This window comes from Cnephaeus nilssonii, assembly GCF_951640355.1.
Source record: "Cnephaeus nilssonii genome assembly, chromosome: X".
Classification (NCBI taxonomy): domain Eukaryota; kingdom Metazoa; phylum Chordata; class Mammalia; order Chiroptera; family Vespertilionidae; genus Cnephaeus; species Cnephaeus nilssonii.
The window spans coordinates 124,796,628-124,809,261 of NC_137071.1; the positions used below are offsets into that span (position 1 = coordinate 124,796,628).

General features: G+C 51.3%; 1 protein-coding gene across 10 annotated transcripts in view; it reads left to right on the forward strand.

Moving 5' to 3' along the window:
* The first annotated feature begins 247 nt into the window (after positions 1-247).
* The window catches only part of KDM5C (lysine demethylase 5C), a 30,634-nt gene continuing 18,247 nt past the window's right edge, over positions 248-12,634 (forward strand). For 2 of the 10 annotated variants that reach the window (XM_079764819.1, XM_079764822.1), the window contains exons 1-8: positions 250-738; positions 4,143-4,220; positions 7,154-7,276; positions 7,590-7,760; positions 8,283-8,417; positions 9,215-9,338; positions 9,421-9,623; positions 10,890-11,048. In XM_079764819.1, the coding sequence (XP_079620945.1) occupies positions 589-738; positions 4,143-4,220; positions 7,154-7,276; positions 7,590-7,760; positions 8,283-8,417; positions 9,215-9,338; positions 9,421-9,623; positions 10,890-11,048 (1,143 nt within the window). In that variant the 5' untranslated portion in view covers positions 250-588. Of the gene's footprint in view, positions 739-4,142; positions 4,221-7,153; positions 7,277-7,589; positions 7,761-8,282; positions 8,418-9,214; positions 9,339-9,420; positions 9,624-10,889; positions 11,049-12,634 lie in introns of all 10 variants that reach the window. The other 8 variants (XM_079764823.1, XM_079764825.1, XM_079764827.1 and 5 more) reach the window with 6 other exon arrangements.

A 12,634-nucleotide genomic window follows, 5' to 3' on the forward strand; every position in this document is an offset into this window, starting at 1 on the left:
CACTGGCCTTTAAACGTGCACCGCTGGTCCATCCGGAAAAAGGATCCGGCAAGTTAATTACAATTTTGCTCCTCCGCCGCTGGGAAGAACTATTTGATCTCAGTCTGGGAGCTACTTTTGAGTTCCCGCTTCCAAATAGGGAACCCACGCCTGGCGATTCTGCTTGGTCCTCACGGGCTGAAGGCTTCCTGGGGCTCGGCCTCACACCAGATATCCGAGGCTCGGAAGAACACCCCGCGGAGGGATCCGGTTTGTTGTGGTGTGGGAAGGGGGAGGACGCTGACAAACCAAGATGGCGGCGGCGGCGGTGAAGGCCGCGGCGGCTGGGAGGTAACTGTGGTGGTGAAGGCTGCGGGAGTTGGGAGGCAGCAGCAGAGTTTGGAAGGAACGGAGCAGGATTGAGAGGCGGCCGCAGGAGGGTCAGCCTTTACCTCTCAGAGCGCGGCACTCAACACGCCCCCTTGGCCCCCGGCGGGCGGCGGCTGCCCCGCTTAGGGCCTAGTCTCCGAGCAGTGCCTCGGTTTCAATCAGCGGCATCCGCCATGAGTCCTTAAGGGCTGCCCGAGCCCCCCAGTCCTAGGGTCCACCATGGAGCCGGGGTCTGACGACTTCCTCCCGCCGCCGGAGTGCCCGGTGTTCGAACCTAGCTGGGCCGAGTTCCGAGACCCTCTTGGCTACATCGCGAAAATCAGGCCCATCGCCGAGAAGTCCGGCATTTGCAAGATCCGCCCACCCGCGGTAAGGCTCGGAGTCGGTGGTCCCCGGCGGCGTGGCCGGGGTTGAGAAACTAGGGTAGCCGGCGGGGGAGTCTTGGGCGCAGGGCAACCGGAGATGTGGAGAAATGGGGTGGCTGGGACCGTTGTGGATGCGGCGCGGGTCGGAGAAAGGATGCTGGGGCCAGGGGTCCTCGTGATGGGAGGCCCCCCCAGTGACCTGGGCTCAGGAACCCACACCCACTCCCAGCTCGCCTTTCAGAATCCCCCTGGTGAGGGTCCAGACAGGGATGCCTAGGCGGCCGGGAGAGTTCACAGGGAGGCCCACGCACATCTTTTAGTTACCCCGGACCACCCAGGTCAAGGTTGCTCTAAGGCCTTTCTGCCATCTACTGTCATCACTTCTCCTAAGGCAGGCGGTGTGTCGTAGTGGGAAGATCACAGGTCTGAAAGGAGACAGACCGAAGTTCAAAACCCCACTCCGCAGCTTCCCAGCTGTGTGACCTTGGACAAGTAACATAATCTCTCCAAGCCTGTGAAAGGAGTCCTAGGAGTAGTTATTTCAGAAATTCAATTAAACTAGATAGCGTCTGTGTGTAGTAGGCACTACCTAAGTGGTAATTACTGTGCCTGCGAAGGTGTTTGATGTAGTCATTGGTTTCCTCCTATGTGAGTTGACTCATATTTACTCACACCCTGCTAGGCAGATCCATCTATGATCATATCCCAGCCTGGTAGTCCAGTCAGGCCTGGGTCTCATGGGGGGATGCTCTCTCTGGCTCCCCTGAGGTGGATTCAGGGAATTGTCTCCTTTTCCTAGTTGACAACACTATCCGGGCCTTTCCTGCACATCACCCCTCCCCATACTTGACTTCTATGGAGAGAGGCTTGGACCAGTCGGCTTGGGGGTGGGGTATGAGTCCTCCTCCTCAGAGGATTTCTACCCTGCTGTGTCCCAGGATGTAAGAGGTCCCAGAGGATAGGGTATTCTTGGACTCCCGCACCGAATGGAACTACGGAAGCCTGCCCCCTTTGGAACACTTGATTCCCAGAGGTCAAGCGACAAAGGGCATATCTTTGCTCCTAGGCCTGGCTTCAGGCCAGGAGAGGTCCCCCAGGGGCCGGGCTCGTCTGGCATGGAGGAGAAGTGATGATGTGTGTGTGCAGTCACCCGCTGGGATTCTAAGGGCAGGAATTGAGTTGGTCTGGAAGAGGGTGTTTTTTTGAGTAGGTGTCTCTGGCTGGAACGGGTTGGGAAGTCGCCCTGCCACCTGAGGAGGGCACCACAGGCCGCCTTATTCAACTCGGGTGTTCTCTGGTGCTCTGCCACCGATCTAGGCTGGTTTCAAATGGATCCTCTGGGAGGTGTTGGGTAAACGAATTTCTTCCTTGTTGGAGCCTGGCCACAGATCTCTGAGGTATCCTTGCCCGTGGTGAGGGAGTGGCCATGAGGAGGGAAAGGTCAGGAGGGCTAGCAGAAAGGAGAAGCGGGAGTCGTGGGCAGCCTCAAGGAGGCAATGTCTGACGTAGGGGGTAGGTGAGGCCTGAATTTCCGTTTTTCTGTCTTGGATTTATCTGGGCAGCCTGGCCTTGTGCAGGTGTTGTTATCCTTCCTTGGGGGGCAGGGGGGAGACTAGGAAGGGGGAAAGTGACATGTCCCTAGTGTGTGTGTGACATGGGGGTGTCCTTTGTTATGCTTCTCTCCAATTCAGGAGACCTGACTCTCTGGTTTTGTTTGTTTTGTTGTTTTTGTTTTTGTTTTTGTTTTCCTTCCTCTAGGGCTGCTCCTAGGCCATCTTTAGGCAGCCAAGCCTTCTGGCTGGAATTTGAAGCACTCACCCAAGTGGTGCTTGGGCCCAGGGTGGGAACCTGTGTACGGGTGGGCGCTTGGAAGTGGAGGTTTGCCTGAGGAAGGGTGATCTGGGTTCTGAATTGCTAGACAGGTAGCCACTACTTTGGGGGAAGATGGGTTGGAGGAGAGTGTGGGTGCCCTGGAGTAGGCCCAGGCGAGCTTGAAAGGGCATTGCTTACTGCATCGGGGAGCCAGCCTTTTTAGCACCCTCCTGATAATACTGACACACTGGGTGTTTGGCATACGGGAGTGTGGGACTGAAAGCAGAGCGAGGGAGCTCATAGGTCCCAGGAAGAGCCAGGCAGAGAGGTTTGCTGGACCTCCCCCAGCTATCTGTTGCACCCACAGCTCCTGCTCTAGAATTTCGGTTCTGCCATTTCCTGTCAGTTTGCTTGATGGTGCTCTTTCTTATCTAGAACTCAATTCAGCAGGAAAGAAGGGTGCCTGGAGTGGGGGCTTTGAGCGCCTTTCTACCTGAGTTACCTATTTTTTTTTTTGCCCCTGCTTTACTGAGCCCCAGGTGTTTACTACCTGCTTGGGGAGTGGGGGGGGGGGGGGGGATATGTGTGGATGCAAGTAGGAGGCCCCTGTATGTATATGTGAACACTGGTAGGCTGGTGGAGTGCAAAGGTCCTTGGACTGGCAGTCAGAAGACACGGATTCTAGTCTCGCGTCTACCACTAACCCAGCACGTGATTTTGGAGCAATCACATTTCTTTGCCATTCCTAAAATGAGGGCATTGGTCTAGGCTCCTCTGGGTTCTTTGGGGAGGAGAGGACTGTATGGGAGGGCATTGGGGAGAGGGCTCTCCACCGCCACTCTTTGGGCAGGACACAACAAGCTCCAACTTGGCAGGGCAGAGCCTTCCCCACTTTTATTATCTTTCTCTGGCTTCCCTCCTCCCTAACACCTCCCACACCCAGCCACCAGAGTTGGGCATCCCTGCCCTTACACCCTCTCTCACCCCTGGGCTTCCTCCCCTGCCTCTTCCTGGACCTGGCAGGTGTTTGATAGAGGACCCAAGGAACCTTCTAGGTGAGTGATGCACATTCTTGCTCCCTGTTCCTTGCAGTGCCTGTCTCAGGCCCTTTAAACTGAGAGAACAGGCATTAAAGCCCAGACCTTTAAATCCTGCCCGAATCAGAGCCGATCTACCCTGAATGTGTACTGGGTGGCGGCGTCAGCCTTAGATGTCAGATCTTCATGATGGCACCTTTGAAGAACATTTTCATTTGAAAGCCAGTTTAATTTGCCATATTGGTCTTGTGAGGAAGCTAGGGCAAGAGTTCATATTCCTGCCTTACAGATGGGAAAACATGTACAGAAAAGTAAAATCCTATAGCCAGTAAGTAGTGGAGCTAGAACATGAACCTAGGTCTTCTGACTGCAAATCCTGTGTGCTTTCTAGTACTTTCAGACGGAGTGGCCCTGCTGTCAGTTCTGTGTGTGGTGTAGTGGGTTAGGTGTTTGCAGGTTAAAAGGTCTGGGAAGGTGCGAATGGGGTGTTGAGCTGCTTTTGGTGCCCTCTGGTCTTGCTGCAATAACCCAACTCCCTTTCCCCTCTGTGCCCCCTCAGGACTGGCAGCCACCCTTTGCGGTAGAAGTGGACAACTTCAGATTTACTCCCCGAATCCAGAGGCTGAATGAACTAGAGGTGAGTGGGGTTGGCAGAAGGGATACCTGAGCTCTGCCCCTCTTCCCTCATACCTCCTCTGGCTAAGATACATTACCGACTAGGCCTTTCTTTTCTCTCCTGGGAAGTTGCGTGGCGGAAGCTTTAGGGCTTGGAATATACTCAAGAACATGGGCATTGAGCATTTCTGATCTGGTGGCCCCAAGGCTGGGGATATCCCTTTCTCATAAGGGTTTGCTCCTTCTGAAGTTCCCCTGCCAATCCCCTACCCTACCTGGGCTCAACAAAAGGGAAGTGTGGGGCTGGCTGAGACCCTTTCCTGCTTGGACAGCTGAAATGTGGTTTCATTGTCCAATTCATTCACAGCCCTGTGCTTCATGCTTTCCTTCCATGGCGCCTGATGAGGCGATGGGTGGGAACAACACAAAAACTTGTCTGTGTGGAGGCCAGAATGGTTACAGATTGGGGCAGTGGGGCAGGCAGGTAGTCTTTTCCCTCTGCCTTTTGCTCTGTTCAGCAAGTCCAGGCCCTTTGTATGGTAGGTGAGGTTTTCCACTAAGGGCTTGAGACTGTCCAAGGATAAATGAGAATGGCTGCCCTGAAGCCAGTTCCAGGTAAGATCCTGGAGTTGCCCATGGAGGACAGAGGTGAGAAATATGCTACCGCCCCTCTCCTTCATTATTGTATATCCATAGGCCTTACTAAATGTCCTGGGGGGCGGTATTAGACCCAACTGAATACCCATGACCTAGACCATGGTTCCTCAGCCTTGGTTCTATTGACATTTTGGCCCAGATAACATTTAAAAAAAAAAATGTTTTTATTGATTTGAGAGAGAGAGAGAGGGATAGAGAAATAGAAACATCGATGAGAGAGACACATTGATCGGCTGCCTCCTGCACGCCTCCCTCTGGGGAATGAGCCTGCAACTTGGGCATGTGCCCTGAACAGGAGTCAAACTGTGACCTCCTGGTTTATAGATCGACACTCAACCACTGAGCCACGCTGGCCGGCATCTCTTGGTTCTTTAGGCCATTCTGTCTCTGGCGTGCACTCTGACCCTTAAGCTACCATGGAACAAGTTTCATGGTGCATAAGAAAATGTGAGTTGCTCTTTTGGAGCCTTCATTCTCTGAACATGCCTGGAGCTTAGATGAAATTCTGGAGTTTCCAGAGGGCCTCATTGTCCATCCTTCTGGGGTGAGTGGACTGGGCACTTATTTTATTCCCCTTTTATAATTAGAAAATGGGGATCCAGAGAGTAAAATTGATTTGCTCAAGGCTGTTTAGCAGATTAGTAGCAAAGGAAAAGCTGAAACTTGTTATTTGACATTTAGACCTCTCTTAGTAAATATGACATTGTAGCATTGTGCAAGATTAAAGTAACATACAGTGCATTACTTTGATACATTTATATATTGCAATATGATTGCTGTTATTTTGATACATTTATATATTGCAATATGATTACTAATGTAGCGGTGTTTATCACATTACATATTAGAGCAGTGGTTCCCAACCTTTTTTTGGCCATGCCCCACCTTAAACATCTCTAAAATCCTGATGCCTGCTCCCCCCCCCCCCAGCCCCCCGCCAGTGAACTCCTGCCCTGGCCAGTTTGGCTCAGTGGATAGAGTGTCGGCCTGCAGACCAAAGGGTCCCAGGTTCGATTCTGGTCAAGGGCACATACCTTGGTTGCAGGCCCCTTCCTGGCCCAGGCCCTTGTTGGGGCGCATGCAGGAAGCAACCAATCGATGTGTTTCTCTCACATCGATGCTTCTCTCCGTCTTTCCCTCTCTCTTCCACTCTCCCTAAAAATCAATGGAAAAGTATCCTTAAGTGAGGATTAACAACAACAACAATAACAAACTCCTATTCACGTGGAGGAAGCCTAAAAGGCCATTAACTTGGTCTAAACAAGCTTCCAAAGAAATGGCATCCATGAAAGAGGAAAAATAAAAGAACGAAAGGGTAGTTGAAGTACTGAGGAAGAAATCACTAAGAAATAGTTTAAAAATAATAATATGAAGTGATATGAAAAAATAGCAAATAAAGTTTCAAAACATAATAGAGAACTGAAATGCATAAATATGTCACAATATATATTTATACTAGAGGCCCGTTGCACGAAGATTCGTGCAATAGACCTTCCTTCCCCTGGCTGCTGGCACCGGTTTTCCTCCGGGACCCAGGCCTTCGCTCTGGCCACCGCCTTCCATCTTTGCTCCAGCCGGAGTGCTGCTCCTGTAGCTCCCTCCACACCCCCCCGCCCTCTCCCTCATAGACGGCGTCCCGTGCAGCCTGGCCACTCCATGCCTGCATGCGTGCTGCCGAGAGGCCCGGAGTGGCTGGGGGGGCAGGGCCGCTGCCATCTTTGTCAGGTTAATTTGCATACTCCTGATTGGCTGGTGGGCGTTGCGAAGTGATGGTCAATTTGCATATTTCTATTTTATTAGTGTAGATACTCTATATGAGGCCCCTAGAACAATAAGAAATGCAAAAAAATTCACTGTTGATAACTCATTCTCGAATTGCCCCCCTTAAAAATCAAATTGCCCCTTCTCCATTGTGTCCCATGTTGGGAACCACTGTATTAGAGTGCTTTATCATCATACTGACATTACAATCTCTTGGTACCTGCTGTGTGACTTGAGGACACGGGTTCTCTGTAGAAGAGATGATGCTACTCATCCAGCCCTGTCAAGTACATTGAAAAAGAGTGTATGTAAAGCTTTGGCTGTTGTGACCCGGCCCTCTCCGTTTTGGGATGTGGGGCTTATCTTATTGACTAGACGGTGGCAGAGATGAGAGAGTGGTGGGCTCACCAGTGCTTAGAGTTTGAGATCCACTGGGCCCTGGGTAGTGGGCTGCTCTGTACCCTCCCTCCCCTAAGATTAGGCCAGAAGACAGGAGTCAAGTGAAGGGTCAGCCTCTTTGAGCCATTTCTTTTCCAGGCCCAGACGAGAGTGAAACTGAACTACTTGGACCAGATTGCCAAATTCTGGGAAATCCAGGGCTCCTCCTTGAAGATTCCCAATGTGGAACGGCGGATCTTGGACCTCTACAGCCTCAGCAAAGTAAGAACAGGTTTTTCTCAGACCCCCTCCTTACCCCACACCTTAATATCCTTGGTATTCTGGGGACTCCCTTGGTTTGGATATTGGAGCTCTAGGCTGCAATGGAAGGGTCACAGCCTGGTAACACATAAGCTATCAGCAGAACTTCTGGGCACCTCTTGCCGCAGTTTGAGTCTTCGTGGTGGTGGTAGGAGGAGGGGTAGCCCCCAACGCAGTGAGGGGCTGGAGTTGTCCTCCTCGCCCTTCCTGCGGGCCTGCTCCCTCATGTACATACACACAGCACCTCCACGTCCCTTCCTGCTTGTCCCTGCAGATCGTGGTGGAGGAAGGTGGCTATGAAGCCATTTGCAAGGACCGTCGGTGGGCCCGGGTGGCCCAGCGCCTCAACTACCCACCAGGCAAAAACATTGGCTCCCTGCTACGCTCCCACTATGAACGCATCGTTTACCCCTATGAGATGTACCAGTCTGGAGCCAACCTGGTGGTAAGGATGCCAGGCCGGGGTGGAAGGAGGCTTCCCCCTCAGACACAGATTTTCACACTTGCTCTTAATGAAACTGGTTCAGTGGACTAGAGACCTGGAAGCTAGACTCCACTCTTTTCCAGCGGTGCCCGTTCTTTCCACACTGCCCAGGGTCAAGGTCCTGGAGTTATCCGCATGGCCAGCCTGCTATCTGTTATGTGACAAGGTTTTAACAGATAAAGGAATTCAGAGGAGGGAGAGATCTTCGGGGCTGGAGAGGTCTGGGAAAAGATGGAGTCTGATTTCGTTGGGGAGATGGTTGTGGGGAGGTGGCTAGAAGGAAGAATAGCATAAGCAAAGAATGAGAAGAATTCCCAGAAGGTATGCTGGTGCCCGTGGTAAACACCAGTGGAGCAGGGCCTAGCATGCGGGTCAGGGAGGTGCAACCACAGCATCGGTTGCCACTGGGTAAGGGTAGAGGGAGTCCTTGCTGTTGAGGGCTGGGACCCCGTGCCCTGACCTCTACCCCTTACTTCTCACCAGCAGTGCAACACACGTCCATTTGATAATGAGGAGAAGGACAAAGAATACAAACCCCACAGCATCCCCCTGCGACAGTCTGTGCAGCCTTCCAAGTTCAACAGCTATGGCCGGCGGGCCAAGAGACTGCAGCCTGATGTGAGTACTTCCCTTCTGATTAGGGCTTTGGAGCGGAGAGAGTCCTCTCCTTTCCTCTGGCCACGCCTCTGTTCCCTGTTCCACTGTCCCCTTTCTCAGTTCTCCAGTTCTGAGCAGTAGTGTGTCTCTCTTTGAATTCACTCTTGCTTTTCCCTCCCCTCTCCGCTGAGCCGCCGAGTTGGGTCTTGATCTGTTCATACAGTATCTTTTCTATTTCTGCCCTTCTTGGTCCTTTTCCTGAGTCACTCCGCTCATAGGGGCAGAGTTTCTTTCTCCTTATATCTATATCCCAGCTTCAGGCTGAAGCTTATATGCCAGGTGTTCTTCTAGACACTGGGACTACAACGAAGAACAAGAGAGGCACTGTCCCTGGACTCACCAAGGCACATACTTTAGAATCATATTAGTCACTGCTATTTATTGGTAGTGCCAGACACTTTTAGATTTCTTTCTTTATGCAATCCCCAAACCTTGTAACTTTAAGGTAGGAGTTAACATTCTCAATTTTAGAGGTGGGAAAATTGGGGTCCTGTGTTAATTCATTTCCAAGAGAGGGCTGAGGAGAGAGCTCACTTAATCCCTGTCTCCAAAAAGTACCTCTGAATCCGTGCCCTGGCCTGCCCATGCTTCAGCCCCGGGCATAAGCTCAGATGATGTATCCTCTAAGCCAGTGGTCGCCAACCTTTCGGACCTCACGGACCACCAGTGGTCCGCGGGCCACCAGTGGGCGACTGTTGCTCTAAGCTATTGTTCTGTTAGGATTGGGCAGTCTTGATTCATTTCCTTCTTTCTTCCAGCCGGAACCCACAGAAGAAGACATTGAAAAGAATCCGGAGCTGAAGAAGCTGCAGATCTATGGGGCAGGCCCCAAGATGATGGGCCTAGGCCTCATGGCCAAGGACAAAACCCTGCGGAAGAAAGGTGAGGCCTGACAGGGGCAGTGTGCAGGATGGCCTCCCCTGGGAGAGAAGGTAGGGCCTGATTGCTCACACCTGTTCTTTAGAGCTGCTCTGCTCTCTCCCAGATAAGGAAGGGCCTGAGTGTCCCCCGACGGTAGTGGTAAAGGAGGAGTCAGGCGGGGACATGAAGGTGGAGCCGTCCTCACCCAAGACCTACCTGGAGAGCAAGGAGGAGCTGAGTCACAGCCCAGAGCCCTGCACCAAAATGACTATGAGGCTACGGAGGAACCACAGCAATGCCCAGTTTGTAAGGCCCCAGCCCTGACTTCCTAATGCTTTGCTTCTTGTCCCTTCAACAAGCATTTCCCCACCATGGCGCTGGACCGGGCTGCACTAAGCAGAAAAGTGGGTGTGGTGGGCCCTGCCTTCAGGTTGCTCACTTAATTGGGGAAATAGAGCCAACTCACATGGAACAAAGAACCAGAAAAGGTGATCAAATACTGTCAACATGAAGTACAGAAAGGGTCCAGAGAAGGCTGCTCCCCTCTCCATTGTTCCAAGAGAAAGGCTAAGCTCATTACCATGCGTGAGCCAGTCCCTGCTGACGTCTAGCCTCGTTCCCCAACACTGCTCCCTCACTCTGTTACAGCCACACCGAACTGCTTGTAGGCATGTTCGTTTTTCCCCCTGACACACCATGCTGTCTCCTTTCCCATCCATTGCACATGCCGTTCCTTCCGCCTGGAAAATTTCCCCTTGCACTCTGCCCGTTGCAGTTGGCCTTCAAGTTTCGGTTTCAGGTGTTACCTTTGCAGCGAAGTGCCTCCTTATCTCTAGCTGATTTGAGTGCTTCCTTCTCTAGGTTCCCACAGTACCCTCTATGGGCCACTCTTGGCAGTTTCTGCACTGCCCTTGAATTTTTTATTTTTTTTGTTGGGTTTTTTGTTTTTGTTTTTTTTTGCCCTTGAATTTTTATGAACCCGTATCTCTGGGGTACTGTATGCCTCTAGAGGGCAGATGCCATGTCATATTCATCACTGACCTGCAGAGTCGGTCTTACTGGAGAACACACAAGTGTTGATTGAATGAAAAAAGGGGGAGGTGGGTGGGATTGAATGAGAAAGACTCTGCTTTCACTACTCGACCAGTGTATTTGGGGAGATGGTGCATGCATACAGTTAAATTCCAGACTGAGTATGACTAGCCTGTACAGGGCCATGAATGATCCAGCTATCGAGCGCTGCAGCTTTTCTATTTTTAGCAAGATTGGAGGGGGGTGGGGGTGGGGAAGAAACATCAATGTGAGAGAGAGACATCAATTGGTTGCCTTCTGCACATGCACCCTCCCCCCCCCACACACACATTGAGCCTCCAGCCGATTCCCCTTGACCAGAATCAAACCTAGGACCCTTCAGTGCGCGGGCCAATGTTCTGTCCCCTGACCCAAACCGACTAGGGTGCAGTGCAGCTTTCTGATGGAGACTGCTGGACCTGGGTCCCTTCTGGAGGAGTCTGCTGTGTACAGGCTGGACAGGGCTTAGGTGGATGAACTGCTGCCTCCCTCCCCTGGCAGATTGAGTCGTATGTATGTCGGATGTGTTCCCGAGGGGATGAGGACGACAAACTCCTGCTGTGTGATGGCTGTGATGACAACTACCACATCTTTTGCCTGCTGCCTCCTCTGCCTGAGATTCCCAAGGGTGTCTGGCGGTGCCCAAAGTGTGTCATGGCGGTAAGGCCTTCCCAGCCGCAGCCCATGTCTGTCTGCCTCATAGGGTAGCTTTGCCTACCTTCATCTGGCTTTATTGTGAGCAGCGTCCTAGCTGAGCCACAGGCTTCTGATTTGGGTCCCTGGGGTGGGGGCTAGGCTGGGCAGAGCTTTGGCAAAAAGAGGAGGTGGAGACAGCCTTCGCTTGTGTCCTCTGGGAGCTCCCGGGCCACGTGGGGAGAGTCCTGATTAGACAGATTGTATGTAATGGCGTGTAATCAAATGCTAAATTGTGTGTTAGAAACTCGGAGGCGTAGAAATTCTAAAGAGAGGAAAATGACTAAGGGTAGATGTCAGGATTGACATATGGAAGATGAATATGAAGCAAAGATTGTTCTTTTGATTTCCAAGTATTTTATTCTTTGTTTTTTTAGAAAGTGTGGAAAATAGACAAATTACCTATCATTTCATCACTTAGACACAACCATTGTTAATAGGCTGATATATTTTCTTCTCGTCTTTTTGTGGTTGCATTAGGGATCTTACTGTATATTTTCATGTTACTTTTAATCACTTTTCTGTATTATTAAATTTATTCATAGGTATGATTTGTTTTTCTTATAGGGGGCCCATCATGTGGGTATAATACTTGTTTTCCTTCTGTTGTGATAGTACAATCAATTTGCAGTGATACAGACTTTCGGTAGAAAAGGTGGGCAGGAGTTCTAGACTGGGGAGTGGAGGAAATGCCGAAGCAAGAGTGTATGGGGAGAATGTACCTAGTGCAAGAGGGCAGTAAGGAGAGCGGCTGAAGCAGCAGTGAGGGCTAAGCAGCCTAAAAAGTCCACCAGGCCTGTTCCACGAGCTTCCTACCCTCATCCAAATTGTCCGCTCCTCTCCATTTCTCTCTGGCTGTCTGGAGAGCAGATGCTGATAGTCTCTCTAGCCTTATCGCGGGGACTCAGCTGAGGTCGCAGAGACCAGGTGTGCAAGTGCGCACACACGCACCCACCCAGATGACCAGGGCAGTGCGAAATGAATGGCCTTGGTAGTGGTGGAGATCCCTTTGGGGAGGAGTTTGGATACCAACAGTATCCCAGACGGCCAAGATTCTCAGCTCGGCTTGGCTCTATCAGTGGTTGTGGGCCAGTGGACCAGATTGACATTTACTCCTCAGACTCGAGAAGAGTATGTGTCTGATTCTGGGATACACACACCTCTCATCTAAAACCAGGACGGGAGGTACAAAGTGAGGCCGACCGGCATCCAATCTTCTAAGAAAATCTAAAGAACAGGAACGGTGTAGGTTTGGGCACTGTGAAAGCTAGTGCCTTTGTTTTCCGTCCTCCAAGCTACTAGAATATTCACCGCTCATTTCCCAGGCCTTGAGTTCCAATCTGGGCATTAAAAAAAGCTTTCCTAAACATGCTGTGTAAAGCCGTATTTTATTTATTTATTTATTTTTAAATATTTGTATTGATTTCAGAGAGGAAGGGAGAGGGAGAGACAGAAACGTCAATGATGAGAGAGAATCATTGATCGGCTGCCTCCTGCACGCCCCCTCACTGGGGATCAAGCCCGCAACCCTGGCATGTGCTCTGACTGGGAAT